Consider the following 24,981-nt stretch of genomic DNA (forward strand, 5'->3'; position numbering starts at 1 on the left):
GAAAGAACAGTGTCAGGTGCTCATTCACTGTAATAGGAACCATAGCACAGAGAGGTGTGTACACTGCAACAAGTACACATGTTGTAAATGTAGGAATGGCGGACCTTGGGTGTGTGGGAACTGTTAATATTTGAATGTGATGATTTTATATAGCACGGATCGGAAATCAGCAGTTCTTAACATTGCACCACGCAAGCTGTTGTATCAACCACCAACTGTAACTTGCTTTCTTTATTCTTCGGTTATAGTCTTGAATAAAAGTGCACTTTTATTTATGTGAAACCAGCTGTGTCAGATGGGGTTGTATGGATTGATTCTGAATGTGACTGCGAGAATGAAAAGTGAATTAAAAAAGAAAAAAAAAAAAAAGCTAACCTTTACCAGTATCATAAGTTACACCGGCTGTTACAGACTGAAATCAAATTTATGTTGTTATTCTAAAATTGTAAGAATAAGAGCAGTTAATTTCTCGAAGTAGAGCCGTGCGGAATCGAACTCGCCACCCTCTGAGTCCCAGTCAGGTGCTGATACCATTACGCCACTGCGGCGGTTGTAGCAAAAAAGTCAATGTGGCATGCTAACGCGGCTTTTTTTTTTTTTTTTTTTTTTTTTTGAATGAAGGCGCACGTGTTCTTTTATTTGTACCTTTTGTGAAAGTGTTTCTTTGATATATGGACTTCAGGCTTCATACGTTATATAGTTTATGCCTACATTTTGTCATTTACTATTAGAATATGAAAAACGTTTCTGTTTTAAAAATGTGTTTGCACAGCCAACTATAGAAATGGAACACACATGAAATGCGTGTATTCCAAATAACGCTAGAATTATTTCCACTGTAAAACTCCACTTCAATCCCAGGTAATCAAATCAAGGCAAGGCTTGAGCTAGGAGAGAAGTTCATTCTAAGTCGGTGGGGGGATGGAATAGCTGGCAGCTAGTAGCTTTATCAGCACATTTAGATGACAAAGGACTCTGGCGGAGAGGTGCAAACGGATTTAAGACGCGATTTAAGGTGGGACGGATTTACGAGTTTTTTCGTAGGCTCTGGTAATTCTAGTGTTAAATGCTTTGTGTTAAGTGTTCCCGGAGCCATGTTAATCGCTTCATGCTTCTTAAACTGATCTTCCTCTTGCGCTAAGAGGAGGCACAGGCAGCACACAGAATACATTAATTTCATGATATTCCTGCTCCCTGAACATTTAGAATGCTAAGAGAAATACTTGATTTAATTTTCATGATGAAATGCATTAAATTATGTATTAATCATGTGGGGCATGGTGACGTGGAGGTTGCACTGCTGCCTCTCAGCAATGGGGTCCTGGGTGTTCCCTGCTTTGAATTTGCATGTTTTTTTGGTGGGTTTTCTTGGCATGCTTCAGTTTCCTTTCAAAGTCATGTAGGATGTCTGGTTTTGTTATGCTATATTAACACTGCTAGTGTATGTATTGCTCGTATTCACCCTGCGATGTGCTGGAGCCACGTTCAGGATTTCCTCCTGCCTCGCACACAGTGCTTACTGGGATGGGCACAACCCTGAATGGATGGCATAATTAAACATGTATAACGAAGATTTTTTTAAAGTTCTGAACACCCCGCGGTCTAAGTTTATAACTAGTTTTAATTTCACAAAGACATTTATCGTGTGGTGATTGGTTATGTGGAGAAAGAAAAAGGAAGGATAGGAACTGGGGGTTTTAGTGCGTCGGACAGAGACAGCACCATGCAATAAAGAAAGCCCGTTCAGACGAACATGCATTGAATTCTGTGTTCGTGTCTCCAAACACCAGACCACAAACCCAACACAATATTTAAGTTAAACCTGTGCGATACCCATTCATACATCCAGTCTTTTTGGAGCCACCTGCCATAAAGTTGTCCATGTTGAAATACACATGGGGACACCTTACTGCGAGGGAGCAGCACTACCGCCACACTACTGTGCATGTTTAATACCTGCTTTAATGCATTTCATCCTGAAAATGATATCAAGTATTTATCTTCGCATTCTAAATTCTCCGTATTCTGTGCTGCGATCGCTGCCTGCCAGCTCTTAGTGTAGAGGAAGTCAGTTTAAGAAGCGTGTAGCAATTAACAACTGGGTCGGGGAACACTTAACACAAAGCATTTAATGTGCTACATTAACTTATGACGGGGTTTGAGAAAATCTAGTAAATTAAATATTGATTTTAGGATGAAGTTTAGTTTATGACATTCTACTTTAATTGCAAAATAAACTATGAGAATAAAGTAGAAATGTCGACTTTAATCTCGACATAAACGGCGAGAATAAAGTGTGAATGTCGAGAATAAAGTCAACATGTCGACTTTATTCTTGACATTTAGGTTTTTTTTTTTCTTCACTGTGGCCCTAATACAATTCTGTAGAACTATATGCCACAAATAGCATTATAAATGCAAGTTGCAGTTTTATTATTTATGTATACTAGGGGGCTTTGCCCCCTGCTCGCTTCGCTCGCCAACCCCCATTTTTGTTTTTCCGGATACACTTTTAAGATTTTTTTTTTTTCTTTGAATTGTTGCCACTTCAGAAATAAGAGAGAAACTAATGAACTTATGTAAAAACAATATTTGGAATCTTTCGAGTCCCAATGTGCTGAATCTTTTTAATGAGGTCAGTGAGACATGTGTTTAATGACTTTGTACCATAATTCAGGATAGGTTTCTCTGTTTGGAATTTCAGCACAGACGAAACGATCCACATCATCAGCAGTTAATAATTTTTTTTTTGCAAAGTAACCAATAAATGCATGTGAGGTAAAATCTGTTTTTGAAATTCTGTTGACTTAAACTTCAAAGCCTTACAATATTTACATACTTCTGACATATCACCTATATTCGATCTCTATTCGCCTTTTCGTTATTTCTCTGAGTAATAATTTCTCTTTCTTTGCGCTAATGCGATGTTTACTTACTTTGTTTTGACAGTTGTTTTTTTTCTGCTTTCATAATCTGTATCTTGCTCTGCATGTGTTTCACGCCTACGTTTTTTTTGAGACTTTTGAATTCCAATTTTCATTATCTCTAACCTGCTCTGCATGTGTTTGCCCCCCCCTTGTTTTTAAACCTCTTTATGATGTTTTACTTTAGTTTTATACTCTTTTATTTCAGATCTCGCTTTATCCTGCTTTTGTTTCAATGACACCTGGTCCGTGGTGATTATTTTCCCTTTTTCGAGTAATAATTTCCGTTTGTTTGCGCTACTGCGATCTTTACTTACTTTTTTTTTTATACTTTCTAATGTTCCTACTTTCATGTTTAAGGTCCCAGCAAGACGCTCCGTGGCCAGTCTCTTTAGTCTCGCGGGTCTTTTAAGTGTTTTCCGTGATCTTAACGTGAAGATCATGTCTTGACGGCCTATTGTTTCTCTCTTTTTTTTTTATAATAGAGAGATAGCTTAGCTTGAAGCAAGGTCCATATTAACACTAGAATTACCAGAGCCTACGAAAAAACTCGTATATCCGGCCCACCTTAAATCGCTTCTTAAAACCTTTCTCACCTCTCCGCCAGCGTCTTTTGTCATCTAAATGTACTGATAAAGACGAGCTGCCAGCAGCCGGCTATTCCATCCCCCCAACGACTTAGAACGTAAACAGGCTTTTCCCAGCTCTTGCCTTGATTGAATATCTAGGAGTGAAGTGGAGTTTTAGAGTAGAAATAATAAGATTGTTATTTAGAACACACGCATTTCATATGTGTTGCATTTCTACAGTAATCTGTGTAAACACATTGTTAAAACAGAAACGTGTTATATATTCTAGTAGCAATTGACAAAATGTAGGCATAAACTATATAATGTATGAAGCCTGAAGTCCAAATATCAAAGAAACACTTTCACAAAAGGTACAAAAAAAAGCCACCGCCAAAAAAACCCGCCTTAGTGCGAGACATTGACATGACTTAACTATCACTGCTTCTGTGGCGCAACAGTATCAGTCGCTGACTGGAAATCACAAGGTCATGAGTTCGATCCTGCACAACTCCCTTTTGAAAAGTGTTCTTATTTTCACTATTTTAGAATAAAAAGATACATTTGATTTCAGTCTGTAACAGCTGGTGTAATTTATGATATTTGTAAAGGTTAGCTTTAGTTTTTTAAAATTCATTTTTCATTGTCTCAGTCGCGTTCAGGATCCACCCCTACCGCCCCCCACCTGACACTGCTGTTTTTACATAAAGACGCCCTATAGTTCTGCAGTGTATCACGATACATACGACCGCGTGTTTTTTTACCCCAGTATTGCCAGTCCCCACGTGTTGCCGTATGCTGTTTCTTTTGTACTCCAGGACATGCAGAGGAAAGCATAGTAAAGATCAGTAACTTCAGCGCTATATGTTGATGTAAAAGTATAACAAAACAAGTGCACTTTTATTCAAGACTATAACCGAAGAAAAAAGAAAGCAAGTTACAGTAGGTGGAATGCTAAGAACTGCTGATTTCCATTCTGTGCTATATAACTGTTAACATTTGAATCTGATGATTGCATATAGCGCTGTCTGATTTAGTGTGCGCAAGAACATGCAGGTGGCCAGTTGCTGAGTGCTACAACGCACATTTTAAAAAAAGAAAGAGACAAATATATGTGACGTTTTGAAGAAATCATTTTATGACGCGAATAGTACCAATCAGAAAACATCGTCGAAGTAATGCAATATTATTTGAAAACGAACAGCGTCAGGTTGGGTGTGAAGTTATACTGGCGCTGTTTGAGTCAGATCAGAAGCTGAATAAGCTGAAAAAGCTCATGTTCTGACTCTAAGTAAAAAAGCATGAATTAATCAACAGAAATAACCGCGATCGATATCACCAAGTGTGATCAAGGGTACTGGTTCGATCCCCACTCACTCCTATATTTGCCGTTTTCAGTAGTAAGCTGCTCTTTTGTTAATATTATACAGTACACACATGCACTTGATTTGTGTCTGTACTTGCGCTGTTACTTAGAGAGTCAGATCGGGAGGAGGGGTGATGTTAGAGCGGGTGAGCTTATTCAGTGCTTTTTCTTTCAGTACATGTGCCTTCCCTGTTTGTTTGTATATCTCTGCCTGTCTGTCTCTGTATTACGCAGTGCTCTGTCTGTCTGTGTGTTATGGATCTTGAAAAAAAATAAGTTATAAGGACGGTTTGCTGACTTGGAGCACCACTGCCTTACTGTGCCACAGAGACGCGAGTTCGATTCCCAGCTTTGAAGAAAGTGTTTTTTTTTTTCCTGAAACGGACATTGAATTTATAAATTGGTATGCACTCTAAATCGTTAACTTTAAAATGTCAATCGCGGTTATTTCTGTTGATTAATTCATGCTTTTTTACTTAGAGTCAGAACAGGAGCTTGTTCAGCTTATTCAGCTTCTGATCTGACTCAAACAGCGCCAGTATAACTTCACACCCAACCTGATGCTGTTCGTTTTCAAATAATATTGCATTACTTCGACGATGTTTTCTGATTGGTACTATTCGCGTCATAAAATGATTTCTTCAAAACGTCACATATATTTGTCTCTTTCTTTTTTTTAAAATGTGCGTTGTAGCACTCAGCAACTGGCCACCTGCATGTTCTTGCGCACACTAAATCAGACAGCGCTATATGCAATCATCAGATTCAAATGTTAACAGTTATATAGCACAGAATGGAAATCAGCAGTTCTTAGCATTCCACCTACTGTAACTTGCTTTCTTTTTTCTTCGGTTATAGTCTTGAATAAAAGTGCACTTGTTTTGTTATACTTTTACATTAACATATAGTGCTGAAGTTACTGCTCTTTACAATGCTTTCCTCTGCATGTCCTGGAGTACAAAAGAAACAGCATACGGCAACACGTGGGGACTGGCAATACTGGGGGGAAAAAAAACACGCGGTCGTATGTATCGTGATACACTGCAGAACTATAGGGCGTCTTTATGTAAAAACAGCAGTGTCAGGTGGGGGGCGGTAGGGATGGATCCTGAACGCGACTGAGACAATGAAAAATGAATTTTAAAAAACTAAAGCTAACCTTTACAAATATCATAAATTACACCAGCTGTTACAGACTGAAATCAAATGTATCTTTTTATTCTAAAATAGTGAAAATAAGAACACTTTTCAAAAGGGAGTTGTGCAGGATCGAATTCATGACCTTGTGATTTCCAGTCAGCGACTGATACTGTTGCGCCACAGAAGCAGTGATAGTTAAGTCATGTCAATGTCTCACACTAAGGCGGGTTTTTTTTGGCGGTGGCTTTTTTTTGTACCTTTTGTGAAAGTGTTTCTTTGATATTTGGACTTCAGGCTTCATACATTATATAGTTTATGCCTACATTTTGTCAATTGCTACTAGAATATATAACACGTTTCTGTTTTAACAATGTGTTTACACAGATTACTGTAGAAATGCAACACATATGAAATGCGTGTGTTTCAAATAACAATCTTATTATTTCTACTCTAAAACTCCACTTCACTCCCAGGTAATCAATCAAGGCAAGAGCTGGGAAAAGCCTGTTTACGTTCTAAGTCGTTGGGGGGATGGAATAGCCGGCTGCTGGCAGCTTGTCTTTATCAGTACATTTAGATGACAAAAGACGCTGGCGGAGAGGTGAGAAAGGTTTTAAGAAGCGATTTAAGGTGGGCCGGATATACGAGTTTTTTCGTAGGCTCTGGTAATTCTAGTGTTAATGCAATTTGCCTTAATGATGGTTCAGTTGGTAAAGATGTCATCACCAAGTTGCACTTGTTTTATTTTATTTTATTTTTGTTTGGTGAATACTGTGTAATGCACCTGGGCTTGAAGTCTTGAAGTAATAGTATTATTACTGGAAGTTGCACTATTATTTATTTTATTGTTATTATTTATTAGTTTAAATAATATGCAGTTTAATGATGGCAAAGTTGTTTGAAAAGTCACTTTAATGTGTCAGTGGGCAGAGATTGTTAACATTAACAGAAAGTGTAGTTGGTTTACAAAAAATATTTACTATTTATTCCTTTTCTAAGACATGTTCAGTGCAGTACAACTTTTGACAAGCACCTCTGGATATTTTACTGTCTAAATACCTCTTTGGATGGTTGAAAACATGTTGCCAAAATTTTAGTTTAAGTTGTTTGCAAAATTTGTTCAATAAAAAGGTTCTATATTTTGACTGGAACTGTCATGCAATGTGATTCCTTCTCTTTATTAGTGCCACCCCCTTGAAAACTATCACTTTATGGGGCCATGCAAACCTGTATTAATACTTGTGTACACATTAAAATGTTTTTTTTGTACAATGTACAATTCTCATGACAGTGTAATAGGTTAGTCTTAGCCAGACTACTGCAGTAATTGCAGTGGAAAATGTGGTTAACATCCACTCATGCATGGGGAAAAAAATACCATAGAATACAGTGAAACCGGTATAATTTTGAAAAATACCGTGATATAGAATTTTGGTCATACTGCCCAGCACTAAAAGCACTTTTCTTCTGTGCAGAGCTACTTACACAGACTTGGCCTTCATGGAAGAGCCTTCAGAAGAAAACCTTAGCTGCAATCTCATAACAAAAAAACGCATCTTGAGTATAAAAAAGCAAAATCTGCATAAGATAGAGGCATTCTGGAACCACAGCTGTTAAATACAAGTTGATAATACGTTTTGTGGTTATGAGGCTGCTGGTGGCGGTGGAAACATTCTGCAAGTACACAGAACAATGGATTTCACTGAGTATCAACAAATTCTTGAGGAGAATATCAGACAATCGGTCAGGAACATGAAGCTGTAAAAAGAATGTGTTTTAAAACAAGGCAATGATCCAAAACACATTTTGAAATATACTATGAAATACCTCAAGAAACACAATTGCCCTCATAGTCCCCAGACTTAAACATCATTCAATCTGTGGGTAGATCTTCAAAAAAATTCAAAAACTTATAGCTTGCTAGAAAGCCTGTTTGCAAACTGAGTTTTGCCAAAAGGAGTGTTACAAATTATTGACTATGGGTGCCCAAATGTTTTCAAATACAACATTTAGTCCTTTACATTTTTTGTCCAGTTAAATGTAACGGTACATTACCCTGTTAATAAAAATGTCATTGTTTTAGTATGTTTGTTTATTGTCAAAGTTGTAATTTACTTCTAATGTTTAAACAAAAATATGTAATTTGGCCAGATGCATCTAATCCTTTGCATGGAACTATATTTGATGAATGTTGCTGGTTATATATTTAATAAACGTTTTTATCAGCCTTTGTCCCATTTATTAATGTATTGTTCATTTTCTTTATTTTGATTTTAGTTTGTGTTTCTAGGTTAATTACATTTCAAAATTAATCTTCTTGATTTTTGTTTTTTAGAATGCAGCTTGGTTGAAGGAGAAGATCATGTAGAAGTCAATGGTGAGATTTTCCAGAAACCATTTGTGGAGAAGCCAGTGAGTGCAGAGGACCATAATGTGTATATTTACTACCCAACATCTGCAGGAGGTGGAAGCCAGAGGTTGTTTCGTAAGGTAAAACAGAATAGATAAAAACTCAACTCTGTCTGTCTGTCTGTCCTTCTGCTTCAAGTGTTGCAGAACTACAATTATCATGCAGATCATACAGATCATGAATGGCAATAACATTTTTCTTGAAACTGAAGTATTACTCAGTGGTTAGCATTTATTTGTTCAATTTGACTACAAGCCAAAAATAAACCGAATAGTGAAAGCACAAAGACATAAGTATTTGAGGTTTGAGTGGTCTACGATTTTATACATTGTTTAATATCAAGGGTAAAATATGTGGGTTAGTCATCTAGACATATTGATCTTGATCAGTGTTGAAGGAGGTAGTAGTATAGTCCTCCACCATAGAGAATAGCTAGCACAGAAATTAGCTTAACCAAGCAGTGAGGAATATCTCTTTACATCATGCAGTATGTCAGATATTACACATTAAACAGAAAAAGTGGCAGGTTTTTAGATATTAAATGGAGGAAGTTAAAGTCAACATTTTCAAAGGTCCTTTCAAACCCGAGAAAAGCTTCAAAAATATGATCAACATTGTGAATTAAACTGTCTTAAACTTCTCAACTTCATGTTGTTTTTTTAACAATGGACAGGAAAGATAGAAGTTGTTCAGTGAGTCCTCAGAAAATGTAACCATTGACAGAAGTGTTGGTCAGTGGTAATTAAGAAACTCTGCATGCATATACAAAGAACAACTTGTACACATTTAATGTAAAGAACTACCTATCTGTTCTCTTGTCAAGTAGGTATTTCGTTCTGTTAAACAAGTTAATATTTCTGTCCTAAAAGGAAATCCAACTAAAGGTTGAAGGTGCAAGAGTAATGCTTAATTTTAACCTTTTCCTTGTTACATGTATTGTTGCTGGTTATTAACTGTAAATAGTTAAAGTTCTAAGCTTTTAATTATTTTCCTAGTGTTCTCGTTTTTTGTTTTTTTTAGTACCCTTTTATTTATTCAGTTTTTATTGTTGTGGTCTTTTGGTTTTTGATAATTGCTTTGAATGTCTGTTATAAAAATATATATTATCGGATGTAAGAATGCATGTAACATTAACGTAAAAAGAAAGATATACTTGTTGAGTATTCCTAATCAGGAATGCCTGGGTCTGGAAGTATTTTGGATTTTGGAATATTTGCATATACATAATGAAATATCTTGGACACCCTTGATCAAGTATGAAAATGCAGCCAAACCAGCTAAATGATGACTTGCAGATATAATAATTCATATCACTGAGCTGTTGTTATTGTAGTGACTTATTTGTGGGTATAGGAAAGGAATTCAGTTTAAAAAAAAAAAAAAAAAAAGTCAAGGATGGTGAGGGACAAAAGTGGTTCAGAAGAAAAAGTGAAATTGCTGTTCTGGGTGTGGGGAATGCTTTCACTGAGGTGTGTTGGCTGCTCTTGTTCTCGTTGGAAGAACCATTATAGATGGCAAACTAAAAGATCTTTTCTCCATCTGTTCTCACTCACAACGTTCACTCAATCATGCTACCATGCGCATCGGTTTTCTTTCACATCGCCCCTTCTTGTTTCTCATCCCTGCCTGGGCGAGTTTGGTATCTCTGTGCTCGTATATAGTACTTAGATTGTGGTGTTGGTTCAAGCCTGCTGCTTGCGTCCATTGCTCCAGATTGTGCTGTCATTTTCTTTATCTTGTCTCAGCTTTGCACTGCCACATGAATGGTAGTCATAGCAGTGTTATTTCATTATAATGTGTGTTATTGTGGCAAACTTAGTAAACTTCAGAAATGATTAATATAATATATGAACTCTGTTTTAGTTCCCTTTTAAGAGTGCCAGTGCTGAGTATTTGCTTGCACTCTTGCCTGAAGAAGCGGCCTGAGTTGCCTCGAAAGCTTGCATATTGTAACCTTTTTTAGTTAGCCAATAAAAGGTGTCATTTGGCTTTGGCTTTTCTCTTGCACTGAAGAAATTTTTTTGTTTTATCTTCAGTTTATATGGACTACTTGTTGTCACTTCTCAGAAAATTGGTGACGGGTCAGGAGTATCTCAGCCAACCTTCACTCCATCATGCCCACGGCGCTGGAAGCCATTATCCAACTGACTGAGGCAATACATTTAGTTTTAATATGGTGTGGGTGTATATACGTAACAATACATAAATGTGATCAGAGCAATTGATGAACTCGTATTGCAATAAAGGCATACATTGTGAATGAAGGCACTATATAAATAAAATGTATTATTATTGTTATTATTTATTTGTAAGCAGTGATATTCTATTAATCCTCAGAACACAGAGGAGAGGTGCTATAATCTGTGCTCCCCTTTAAACTGTGTGGCAGCATGCCAGGGTAGTAATTTTAACAGTGCCGTGCATCACTTTTGAAATGCCATGCAGGTGTTATCGTGTTGCTTCATAGGGTACAAAGCACTTCAATTGTGTTTCATTGATTAGCGCTGCCCAGTGCTTCATGGAGGTCTCCAATCCTCCAAATCCCGTGATCATTAATCGTATGTCATTTTTTCACGGAGCTTGGTGCTTTGTGGGATATCAACCCCCAGACTGTCAATAGTGTGTGAGATTTATAATAGTTAATTGTGTAGAAATGTGCGTATGGCAAGTTTTATAAATTGGATTTTTTTTGACATACACATTTTCATCCTCAAATCCAAATAAACTTTTATAAAAGAGACACTTAGCGTGGAATTTTCCTCTTGTTATTTCATTTTGGAACATTTCAGATTTTACAATTTAGGATTAGGGATACTTCATCTATATTTCTATTGCTTAAAAATTTCAATATAAAAAACCATATTCAACCCACACAAAATAGGTAGTTTTTAATTAGCCTACATCCATTAAATTGAAAATTTAAGTCTTTATTTCTATTGAGAATTTAAATTGGATTAAGAATTTTACCAGCAAAGACGTGTTGTTGCATATACGAGGGGGGACCCAAAAATAACGAGCACTTTTTTTTTTTTTTTTAAATCGTGTATTTCACAGAACATTTCCAAAATTTAATCACCTTCAAAATACTCTCCATGAGATGCAATACACTTGTTCCATCGCTTTTTCCAATATTCAAACTGTTCTGAAACTCTTGCAAAGTGATGGCCTTCAGTGCCTCCATCGTTTGGTTCTTGAACATCCTGAAAACGCTTTCCTTTAACATCCCTCTTCATTCTTGTAAATAAGAAAAAATCACAGGGTCCAAGGTTTTGGGGTGGTAAACCATTGTCATCCTGTTTTTTCATGAGAAACTGCCACACACTTAATGTTGTGTGAGCGGGAGCATTGTCATGATGCAGAAGCCACTCGGATGATTGCCATAATTTGGGCCATTTTCTCCGCACTACATCATGCAAACGATTGAGCACTTTCAGGATGCCGCTTGGCCAAATGGTGCAGAGGGTAGTCTAGTACACGCACCTAGCAGCAAGCGTTGGAACGAACGCCACTCCAGCTTCCAGAAAAAAATTCTCTTTACCCCCCCCCATAATGCATATAACACATTATGATTAGAGTATCAGACTTGTTTTGGAGCTGAAGAATGTTTTGTGTTAACATACAAAAGCCAAGTAAGATCCTTTTAGGGCTTAGACTTTATTTTGCATAATTCTCATAAAGGGCCTTATTAAAGGGCTATGCTAATAATTACCTTCCTGTATGCAATATATATTTAATATACTAGCTGACCCCTGTGGCTCCACCCATGTAGTAATGAAGCAGGACAAACTTTAAAAATCAATAAACAGGTATCGCTAGGTAATCGGAGGCAAGTTATGTTCCAACACGTCGCGAGAGGAGATAGACAGGCTCGAACGGAGGCGAGTGAGTAGGGCCCCACCCGGTTGCCCACTCCTGACGTCACGCTTCCCCCTCCCCTCTGCCTGCAGCTGCTATCTCAAATGTATTGCTCCTGCAAGCAAACTCTGATACTTATTATAATGAGAGAACTCGCAAAATCAACCAGAATAGAATGTTCAAGCAAATTATAGAAGAAAACTCAATCTAAATCCATTAAGGAGTTCTCTCATTCGCTAGCTAAGCAGAGGTAAGGTACGCCCCAGGAAAAAAATTGCATTGGCTGTTGCTGAATTGTTTTTGTCATAATTTAAATTAGGAACAGTTAAGTCTGCACATAGAGTCCTGGGAATTATAAAAGACTGATTTTCTGAGATTATGCGCACAGCTATTTAACTACTTGGTGATTTCTGAGGAACCCCACATTGATCTTATCTTTCAATCCAAAAGCAAACAAGACTCGATACAAAATCCTTAATTGAAATCCTTCAATGTCTTGGCAAAATGATAAAAAAAAAAAAACAAATTCAAAGAAACAAAGTAATTTTTACAAAAAAAATCCATACATTCACTGAGCCATGAGAACTATACTTCACAATCTTTCTTTTATGGGCCTCTGGGGTAGGGACCATTGGAGCGATGAGATGGAATGTAAGTGTGAGCCAGGGAAAGGAACCATGTTGCTGCTGTCTTCAACCATGATTAGTGAGAATAACTGCCCTACTATTACATATGAACTTAATTAAATAAAACAACAGCATACCCACAAAAAGTTTAAATTGCCTCATATTCATAAAGGAAATGTCCACAAAAAAAATCCAAATCTTTCATTTTAAAATTTGTTTTAGCAAGTAGTAGGTTTATTTTACATATCTAGTTGAAAGGGGGGAGAATTATGTGAATGAATTTGCTTTGGGGCAAAGGGGGGGAATCGTGTCACTGCCTAATGGCAGTGTCAGATTATTCAAGCAACTTTCATAGAATTTTTCATGAAGTAAATGTGACACTGCCTTTTAGGCTGGCCTAATATATGAAAAGTGTTTTATACTATAGTTGAAGCAGACCATGATCAGCAATGCTGCAGTAATTAGGTCATTGATGCTTTGTCTGACATGACAATTGATAGAGGAATAGACGACCACCGATAGAAGTCAAATTTGTACTGAGAGTTTTATTATAATGTCTGTTGAAACAATGAAACAATGATAATGGGTTTTTTTTTATAGAAAGACAAAAACAAAAGTTAGAACATGTTTCATGACTGCTAATACCTTGAGAGTTGGGTAGAGCAGAACCCTCTGTTATTCATTAATATGGAATAGAAAAAAGCTGAGAGAGGTGCTAACTGCTGCCCAAGGGTTCTTCAGAAGAGAAATCACCTAAAAGAAAACTACTGCTGAAGACAATAGTGAGTTTGTTGTACAGATGATTTTCTAAAGAAGAGTATTATGATACTTGTTGATACAGCTGTGTGTTACAGCACTTGCATCACTTTATTTTATCTGTAAATCATAAGGTTACTCAACAGGAACTCATACTTATTGAATTTTTCCACTGCCATCTTCTGTATTCTATAATTTAAAAATGACGTTACTAAACTCCCTCAGAAATCAGAAACTGTCGCCCTCTCTGTCTGTTCTCCATTGTTTATTAGTTCATAGATCTGACTTCTTTCTGCACAACAAGGGGGCTTCGCCCCCTGCTCGCTTTGCTCACCTACCCCCGACGTTTTGAACCCGTGCCCGCTGGGCAGCCGTAGTTTCAGACGCGCGTTGTAGGAGCTTGTGTTGTTTTGAATCCGTGCTTGCCCTGCTTCTGCGGTTTGAGACGCGCGTTGTAGGCATATATCCGTCAGTCGAGCTCGTTCGGTTAGAACCCGTGCCTGCTTTGCCTCCACAGTTTCAGATGGTGTGTCGCGTTCGGCGTTTTGTACGATCCCAAGCAGCACATTATTCCTAACTTCACTCCGCAGTAGTGCCACGCACGATATGGCGGCGACGCCTGCGCCTTCACTACGCAGTAGTGCCACTCACAATATGGCGGCAACGCCTGCGCCTTCCGTATTATGTCGGGTTTTACCATGCTGTGTAGGCGCCTTTGCCTTTTGTACTTTCCCGCGCCTTCCGACGCGCGATGTAGACGCGTGTGGTGTGGACGTTTAACTGTCGTTTTTTCTGCTTTTATATTCTGTATCTCGCTGTGCATGTGTTTCGTGCCTAGGTTTTTTTGAAGCTGTTGCATTCCAGTTTTCATCATCTGTAACCTGCTCTCCATGTGTTTGGCCCCGTTCTTTAACCTCTTTATGACGTTTTACTTTGTTTCCTACTGTCTTTTATTTCTGACCTCGCTTTATCCTGCTTGCGGCATGTCAGACGGTTCGTAATCTCTCCCGTTTCGCTCTGGGGCGGTGGGGGCTTTGTGTGGCGCCTGCGCACGTTCGTAATCTCTCCCGTTTCACTCTGGGGAGGGGGGCTTTGTGTGGCGTCTGCACACATTCGTAATCTCTCCCGTTTCACTCTGGGGAGGGGGGCTTTGTGTGGCGCCTGCGCACTATGTCTCCTGCGTCCATATCCGGTTTACCATTCTCGGTTAGTAATATGGATTATTTAGCGAAGACTACATAAGTAAATCATTAGTGGTTCTGTAAACTTCTCTGTACATATATATGTATGTAATCGATTCCAAAGGAAAACTAAAATTTCTTGCAGGATGTCCGTCCATGCCCTTTCGAACTGAAGGTACAACTGGTTGTGATTCATCATTAATTAATGGCTAGGTATGGGAGATGCACTGTCTGGTAAGCATGCTAACCTTGGTTTGTGAATAGCTTCTTCAGCACATTGAGCTCTGTGGGAGAGTATTGCGTTCTTCCAGCAAGTTATTTGCCATTTCGCATAGAAAGGGGATCAGGACCAGCTGGATGATGATCTTGATATAAGTAGCATTGTTCATTATGCCATCCAGAAACACTAACTGCAAATGAGTTCTGCTGTAATTAATAGTACATCATACCATGATTCCTGGAATGGGGATTGTGTGTACACATGATGGACATAGCCACTCATTAGATCTCCATCAGATACATACACACATTCTAAAAATGGCAGACTGCCATTGCTTCCTCTGGTTGACCTATTTCAGACACCACAGGCTTGTTAGTGACAGTCGTAATGAGTGTGCTACAGTCATGTGAATAAAATGTAACCACAGTCAAACCTTCAAAAATGGACACTTCTGAACTAACATTGACTTTGATACGTGCCAGCATGCCAGTTCTGTCTGCCACAGCCTAACTTCTGATGTGGTGGTCTTGGTGTGCATCCATATGTTTTAGCTATCTGGAGCCACATTTCTGGCTTTGGATCCCCTTTTCTTCCCATCATCACCAGCAATGATGCAATGCAAACCACTTCTCATCGAATGCTTGTTGCAGTTTGATGAAAGGATTATCTTGCCTTGTAAATGCACACTTCACTACTTTGCTCAAATACCATTAACACTAGAACTGTTGTGCATTTCTTTAGCTGTTGATGCTACTCCAAGTGGTGTCTGCATCCCTTTATTTTCATGTAACGACTCATTAGCTTCGCATCCTGACAGTGTATATCTCTGCATTATTCCTGTAAACGATAGACGGCCAAAGCTTGATGGCATGTAAAAATTATTTCTACCAAACAATAAGAAATCAATAGCTATTTTTACATATTCTTTTCAATTACAATGGGTCCGTGTACTTTATGGTATTTGAAATTTTATTTTAGAAGTGAAAATTAAAGGAATTTTCAGATTTTGATTTTTGATTAAATAATAAAATGAGGGAAAATAAGGTATTTTTTAGTTCTATGGTAACAAATAGCAGTCATAAACTTAAAATGACATACTTTTCCTAATTTATTTGTGATTCAAATAATGAAAGTGTAATAGCTCAAAAACAACAAAACAGCCGCATTTTTGTTGTTTGAAACCGGAAGTACTTTTTCTGCGCGATTTTTAATGACACGTGTGAACAGTCCTCCTCACAACACCTGAAGTTTGTCACCTCTATCTCCAAATGTGTGTCAGTCGACAGCCCGAGATTTGCTCAGCATAAAACTTTTTGACATTTCTCGCAGAAAACCTTTTCTGTGTTCATATGACAGATGCTCAGATACAATTTTCGATTACAGGCCTTGTTTTGCCATCTCTAAAATAATGTCTGAGTACTTTTCCAACGTCATGATGATGGTCCAGTCTACACACCAGTGACCAGTGTTTGCTGCAAGTGGTGCATTCCCTTACCAGGTTGTTGACCTACAGAACCTTATGGTTCAGACAAAATAAATAAAGGGCTTTTTCTCATTTCTTTTTCTTTTCTGATGTGGGAAAGAACAAAAGGAGAAAAATAATTGTTTTGTGTTTTTTTCATTTTACCCTTTTAAGTTGAAAATCAAACCAGTGTCTCTTTTTGTTTTTTAAATGATATTTTCTGAAATGAAATTTCAAATACCAAAAAGTACACAGACCACAATGTTAGCATATGTTTTCAGATTAATAAATTAAAGTTTCCAGAGTTACACCGCTGCTTAGATTTAAATCTCTTTATTATTTAATTGTGAAGAGGAAAAAAACACTCTGACATATGTAGTAACAAATGAAGTAGAAATGCAGAACTTGAAAATTTATGGTCATACTCTTCTAATTAATAGTAGATGTGTATGTAACAGTAAGTGGTAAATCAGTTGATCACAAAACATTCAGCATGTACAGTTTGCATGGATTTTTGTAATTCTTGTGTGAGTGGTTCATGCACACAAATCATAAACTCTTTAAACAATTGATTTATTACATGTAAATTACCCTACTTGCTGCATTTTTTTCTTCTGTTGTTACCTTGGCCATCTGTTATGTTGCTTTTCAATATACAGTATTTTCTTGACTGTCCTGAGCAGACTTGTCTTTTTGGCAAGCAACACGTTTGCCTGGGAAAGTAACTTGAACATATTGTTGTGATGTCCATGGTGACCACAGCCTTGGCATATTCTTTCTCCTGGGACATTGATAGTCATGACCAGGATGAACATCAAGTCTGGTGCTAAAGTGTTTAGTGTGTTTATTCATAGCAAAGCAAGCCATGTCCAAAAAGTGCATTACACACAGACACATTTTTCCTTGATTTACCCATCTGCTCCAAAATTACAAATCAAGCAATTTAAATGTGATTAAAGTGCACATTGCAGGCTTTAATTCAAGGGTATGTACATACGTTTCAATCACAGCGTGTAGAAATTACAGCACTTTTTATACATGGTCCTCCCATTTTAGGGGACCATAATGTTCAGGACAACTGGCATCACAGGTGTTTGTGATTGCATTACATTACATTAGTGCTGACATAAAATGCCAAAGGTTTTGAAGTCTGATAATAATACTTTGTAATATCCAGCTATCAAATCAGAGTAGAAAAGATGCCTAAATTTGTTAGTGTGTGCAGTAGCTGGCAACAGCTGTTAATTCTCACAACCGGGAAAACAAAATAAGATGCCTTATTTTGCAAATATATTGCTTGCTTGGTAGTGGTATCATTGCAGTGACAGAGTAAAGAGACAGTATGCAGTCAACGTTATCAACCAAGCCAATGTTACAAGTATACGTGTCTACTTTTTATTTTTATCAAGTTAGTAGTACTGATATATTAATGTGGGTGAGGTCACAGAGCAAGTTCCTACTACAGAGTCCCATGTGCCTTGGTTTGCTTGTTTGCCTGATCAGCGTTTGAGTGTGTTACACTATAAGACAATTTCTACAGTTGGTCATTAACCATGCTCATTTCCAAAATCTGTTTATTCTCATCACCTCAGATCATTCATTTAATAACAGGTATTCAGTATTTGAAGTAAATAATGTACTTCCAGAAGTGCACTAAATATGTGGAGGATTTTTAATCTTTATTTCTGTTATTACTGTTATCAACACAGTTCAAGTTATGATTTCAACAGTATTTCAAAAAATAACCAAAGTAAGAATTCCCTTAAAAAAATAATAATAAAACATTATCAAAGTTTGGAGTTGGATAGATGATACATTGTCAGAATCAGGAAATATCAAAGATAATTATAAAATTAGAGAATTTGTGTGCAGTGATTTTTACTGCTGAAAAAGAGTATCTCAAAAATAAAAATGAAAGTATTTTTGAAATGAAATAACGATTAACCTGGAATAAGTTTAAGCCAAAGTACCATATGACATCAGAACATGCTACCTGTTTGGTTCTTGTATCTTTTGATTAAACTGGATGACTTGAACTGTCACATTATCAAGAGAAAATTAAATTGTGTCACAGATAGTAGAATTGTGTATATTAACACTAGAATCCCTGAAGCCTACGAAAAAACTCGAAATCCCGGGCAACCTTAAATTCCTTCGTACCTCTCCATTAGCGTCTTTTGTTTTGTAAATGTTTCGATCAGCACAAGCAACATGTAGCCTGTTATCCTATCCCCCCACTGTCGGAGCTCAGCTCGGACAAAAAGTTTCCTCCAGCTCAAGTCTTGTTTATCTGGGTGTGAAGTGCCTGAAGTTGAATAGGGTAAATAATATATTGTTATTTGGAACACATGCATTTCATGTGTGTTCCGTGTCAACAACGATCTATGTAAACGTAGGATGATAGGAAATACGAGAAATGCAAGAAATGTTGAACAAATGCCTAAAATAGAAACTGTTAGACTGCAGAGCTTCCTGTGTTTGATCGACATGGGCATGCTGACAAAGTACACGTGCAATGCTAGATCAGTATGTGAATGACTTTAGCTGCAGGTGGAAGCTCCTGTCGCACTCTATGCAACTGTTGTTACGGTTCTGCCTTTGTCCATAAACTGTTTCATAAGCTTTATGACCTTAATCTCAGAAAGTCTTTCTCCCTTAGGACAACTGGGATCTTTTCCTAAATAAGGAGTGGCTTTACACATGTACTTTGTCAGCATGCCCATGTCGATAAAACACAGGAAGCTGTAGTCTAGTTGTGACTTTACGCTGTAGGAAGATAAATAAATATAGGTAAACAACATTCGATGTGGCTTTTATGTAAGTATAACATATATATGTTTTTCCATATAAAGACCATCACAAAACATAATCAAAAACAGAACTTTGCACGATCCCTTGGCAAGCTCTGTAAGCCCTGCTTTTTCTTTGACGGACAGGTGTGGGGCTGACTAACTGGCATGATGACACCCAACCTCTTGCTGCATTCCAACAGTGCCATGTTTCGCCTTTGTCTGGTGCAGCTACATTGTTTTTATGTGTCAGTGAACGTTTCTTGTGGGGAGGGCTTCTATTTTCTATTTCTCTGATGTAGAACCCTCATCCTCATCTGACTTCACCTCTGTTATAGCACATCTTTATTTGAAAACAACAGTGTCAGATTGAGAGGAACATAAATGTGACTGAAAAACATAAAAAAAAAAACGCTAACCCTTACAGTAAGGCTCTGCTTTGCAATGACAATTAAGTCTCAGGGACAGACCCTACAAAAAGTTAGAATTGATTATAGTTGCTTTTCACATGGCCAACTATACATTGCATGCTCAAGAGTAAGCTCAAGCGCAATTTAATCATGGGCAGTTATACGTTGCATTGATGCATATGTAACAATTCCCATGAAAATAAAAATTTGTATAAATTGTACATCCGCATCCCCATATGTGAACCGCACGCACACACACACAAGTATTTATTAATTTTATATAAATGTTATATTATTTATATTCATATTTTGGGCATCCCTACCTGTAAATGTTCTGTAGATGGAAGGGTGCCCATGGTGCATAAAATTCTATAACTATTTATTTCTTTGTTATCAATATGAAACATTTCACAGGAACAGTTGACATGTCTAGGAACCTCACCTGGCATTGCTTGAACTTGAAATATGCTGTATTTTATAAAAGAAATCTGGAAAAAAAAAATCACAGCATCCACCTATTCTTTTTTTTGCATTTTGGTAGGAGTTTTTCAGTAAAGTAATGTTTAAATTTGACAAACAATTTCTATTCCATTTGAGAAGTTATATGTCACGTTTTAGTGAAAAAAAGAGTGTCTTTCCTTTATTTATTGCATAGTAAGGCTTTATTATATTGTTCTCCACTCAGGCGGACATTGTTGAAAAATGCCCTCAGGGTGTAAAAGGTTTTAATAAGAAGTTACAAATTATTCCAGAAAACTAAGCAAAACAGGTTGGAGATTATTTGAAACTAGCAAAATACCCACGCTTCGCAGCGGCAAATGTCAGATTGAGGGGAACGTAAATGTGACTGAAAAACATTAAAAAAAACGCTAACCCTTACAAGTACCATACACCAGCTGTTGCAGACTCAAATCAAATGTATGTTTTTATTGTATAATAGTAACAGTAATAGCAGCTCACTACTCTAAACGCTAATTCTGTGAATTGATCCCATGACCTCTCAATTATGAGTTAGCAGTTCTTACCGCTGTACCACCCAAGCTGTCGGGTCAGTGTTGTACCCTTACCTGATTTCTTTTTCTTCGGTTATATTCTTGAACTAGCAAAATGCCCGCGCTTCGCAGCGGTGAAATACTGCTTTAAAATTTTTATTAAGAAGAAAAGTAAACCTTTTTAAACTGAGGGAAAACATACCAATAATTATTTGTTAAGGATCTCTTTGTATACCACGTTGTCAGTTCGGCCCTCCGGTTGTAATATGACCAAGCTGTGCACTGAGCTTACTCTTGAGCATGCAACGTATAGTTGGCCATGTGAAAAGCAACTATAATCAATGCTAACCTTTTGTAGGGTCTGTCCCTGAGACTTAATTGTCATTGCGAAGCAGAGCCTTACTGGAAATTGGAGGCGTTTGAATTGAAATGGGTTTCATCCATAACTTTGCATCCAGCTTTTCAGAGTTTAAACATTCATAAACATCAAAGTGTCCACTACTCCAATAGTCACCTGTGAATCTAAGATGTTTAAAAGGCATTGGCGGTTGTCCAAATGTGTAAAATATTTGGCCATTTCGGTACACTTGAGAGCGACAACCAAACAATTCAGCGGCAGCCATCAACTTACATGCAGAACCATAGGTGAAGGGCTTAAGCATTTCACTCTTATAGTGCTCCTGTGTAGTATAATTATCTCCCTTACCGTCATCAGTCCACACCTTGAACCTGTCCCACTCATTCAATACATAACAACAACAACAACAACAACATTTATTTATATAGCACATTTTCATACAAAAAGTAGCTCAAAGTGCTTTACATAATGAAGAAAAGAAGAATAAAAGACAAATAAGAAATTAAAATAAGACAACCTTAGTTAACATAAAAAGGAGTAAGGTCCGATGGCCAGGGTGGACAGAAAAAACAAAAAAAAAAAAACTCCAGAAGGCTGGAGAAAAAAAATAAAATCTGTAGGGGTTCCAGGCCACAAGACCGCCCAGTCCCCTTTGGGCATTCTACCTAACATAAATGAAATAGTCCTCTTTGTAGTTAGGGTTCTCACGGAGTCACTTGATGCTGATGGTTATACAGACTTCTGGCTTTTAATCCATCCATCATTGTTGGAACATCATGGTGCTTTGGGTAGATGGTGGTGGCTTGGAAAAAGGAAACAGAAGAGAGAGTAGGGGTTAGTACAAATTTTGAATGAATAGTTATTATAATGAATTGGATATACAGAGTGTCAGGATTAAATTACAGTGAAGTTATGAGAAGGCCATGTTAAAGTAATGTGTTTTCAGTAGTTTTTTAAAGTGCTCCACTGTATTAGCCTGGCGAATTCCTACGGGCAGGCTATTCCAGATTTTAGGTGCATAACAGCAGAAGGCCGCCTCACCACTTCTTTTAAGTTTTGCTCTTGGAATTCTAAGGAGACACTCAGTTGAGGATCTGAGGTTGCGATTTGGAATATAAGGTGTCAGACATTCCAATATATAAGACGGGGCGAGATTATTTAAAGCTTTATAAACCATAAGCAGAATTTTAAAGTCAATTCTGAATGACACAGGTAACCAGTGTAGTGACATCAAAACTGGAGAAATGTGTTCGGATTTTCTTTTCCTGGTAAGGATTCTAGCAGCTGCATTCTGCACTAATTGCAAACGATTGATGTCTTTTTTGGGTAGTCCTGAGAGGAGTGCATTACAGTAATCTAGCCGACTAAAGACAAACGCATGAACTAATTTCTCTGCATCTTTCGATGATATAAGAGGTCTAACTTTTGCTATGTTCCTTAGGTGAAAAAATGCTGTCCTAGTGATCTTATTAATATGCGATTTAAAATTCAGATTACAATCAACGGTTACCCCTAAGCTTTTTACCTCCGATTTGACTTTTAATCCTAATGCATCCAGTTTATTTCTAATAGTCTCATTGTATCCATTATTGCCAATCACTAAGATTTCGGTTTTTTCTTTATTTAATTTGAGAAAGTTACTATTCATCCATTCTGAGATACAGGTTAGATATTGTGTTAGCGAATCAAGAGATTTGGGGTCATCAGGTGCTATTGATAAATACAGCTGTGTGTCATCAGCATAGCTGTGGTAGCTCACGTTATGTTCCGAGATAATCTGACCTAATGGAAGCATGTAGATTGAGAAGAGCAGCGGACCCAGGATAGAGCCTTGTGGAACACCATATAGAATATCATGTGTCTTTGAGTTATAATTACCACAACTAACAAAGAATTTTCTCCCTGCCAGGTAGGATTCAAACCAATTTAAGACACTGCCAGAGAGGCCCACCCATTGACTAAGGCGATTCTTAAGAATATTATGATCAATGGTGTCAAATGCGGCACTCAGATCTAAGAGGATGAGAACAGATAAATGGCCTCTGTCTGCATTTATCCGCAAGTCATTTACTACTTTAACGAGTGCAGTTTCTGTGCTGTGATTTGTTCTAAAACCTGACTGAAATTTATCAAGAATAGCATGTTTATTGAGGTGCTCATTTAACTGCATAATGACTGCCTTCTCTAGAATTTTACTTAAGAAAGGCAGGTTAGAGATGGGTCTATAATTTTCAAGAGCAGAGGGGTCGAGATTATTTTTCTTAAGTAGGGGTTTAACTACCGCAGTCTTAAGACAGTCTGGGAAGACCCCCGTATCTAATGACAAATTTACTATGTCAAGAACATTATCAATAAGCACACCCGATACTTCTTTGAAAAAATTTGTTGGTATTGGGTCAAGGGCACAGGTGGATGGTTTCATTTGAGAAATTATTTTATGTAAATCAGGTAAATCTATCCTAGTGAAAGACACTAATTTATTTATTATGGAGTACTGGGGTTTCGGAGGATCCTTAGTGTTGGGGAGATATACTATGTTATTTCTAATATCATTAATTTTTTGATTGAAAAATACAGCGATAGCCTCACAGGTTTTACTGGAAGTACTTAGGAGGCATTCCTTTGAGTTACCTGGGTTTAACAGATGATCAATTGTCGAAAATAAGACTCTGGGATTACTAGCATTGTTATTTATAATCTTGGAGAAATAGCAGCGCCTCTCAAGACGGACTGTGTTATTGTATTCTGTTATTTTAACTTTTAATATCTCATAGTCAATAGTTAGTTTAGTCTTCCTCCATTTACGCTCAGCTCTACGGCATGTTCTCTTTAAATCAGACACTCTTTGGGTCTTCCAAGGTATAACAATGCTAGAAGATTTTTTAACTGTCTTTTCAGGTGCAACTATGTCAACAGCAGCCCTCACTTTAGTATTAAATCTTTCCACCTTACTATTTACATTCTCCTCGCTATTATAGTTGGCACTATAAACGGACTGATTGGTTAGAATGTTTGTAAGTTTTAAAGTTGCTGATGAGTCAAATGCTTCTCATGAGTGTTTTCTATCATTATTTCTATATTAAAAAGTAGAAGAAAATGGTCTGAAAGACCCGTATCAATGACCTGCTTTATATCAACTTTTAGTCCTTTAGTAATTACTAAGTCTAACGTATGACCTGCTTTATGTGTAGGCTGATTAACGAGCTGTCTCAAATCAAAAGAGTCCAGGAGGTTCATAAATTCTTTTACTTTTTGGTCACATTGATTATCTACATGAAAATTAAAGTCACCGACTATTAAGAGTGCGTCATAGTTCGTAATTAAGATTGACATCAAGTCAGAGAATTCCTCAAAGAAAGACGCGTTGAATTTAGGAGGTCTATACACGGATAATACTAGAACGTGAGAATCTCCCTGAATAACAATGGCGAGATACTCAAAAGACTTGAACTTACCAAAACTGATATTTTTACATTTTAACCTGCTAGAGTAAATGTTTGCTAATCCGCCACCTCTCTTTCCTTGGCGATCAGCATGAGTAAAACTGTAATCTGGAGGCGCAGATTCGATTAAAACAGCTGCGCCATCTGAGCTAAGCCACGTTTCACTTAGTGCAATAAAATCTATTTTTTTATCACTAATAATTTTGTTGATAAAAAAGTCTTGTTAGTTAAAGCTCTAATATTTAATAGTGCCATATTCAATGTTTCGGAGGAGCAGAGATGAATACTATGTGCGTTATTGATATAGGGAACAGGAATTAAGTTATTTTTATTAGCGCCGCTCTGTGTGTATTTTTTGTTTAATCTATGATCTGTTTTTACAGTTTTAATACATTGTTCATCTAAAGTAGTAACTTTAATTAAATTATTGGCGTTTATGCCGTATTGCCTAGATTTTCTATGTGCATTAAGATTGGTTATTAC

General features: G+C 37.3%; 1 protein-coding gene across 10 annotated transcripts in view; it reads left to right on the forward strand.

Moving 5' to 3' along the window:
• Window positions 1–24,981, forward strand: part of ppip5k2 (diphosphoinositol pentakisphosphate kinase 2) — a 273,516-nt gene that overhangs the window by 74,693 nt on the left and 173,842 nt on the right. For all 10 annotated transcript variants that reach the window (XM_051929861.1, XM_051929854.1, XM_051929852.1 and 7 more), the window contains exon 6: window positions 8,332–8,486. In XM_051929861.1, the coding sequence (XP_051785821.1) occupies window positions 8,332–8,486 (155 nt within the window). The remainder of the gene's footprint in view (window positions 1–8,331; window positions 8,487–24,981) is intronic.

The sequence above is a fragment of the Erpetoichthys calabaricus genome, chromosome 7, assembly GCF_900747795.2.
Source record: "Erpetoichthys calabaricus chromosome 7, fErpCal1.3, whole genome shotgun sequence".
Lineage (NCBI taxonomy): Eukaryota > Metazoa > Chordata > Cladistia > Polypteriformes > Polypteridae > Erpetoichthys > Erpetoichthys calabaricus.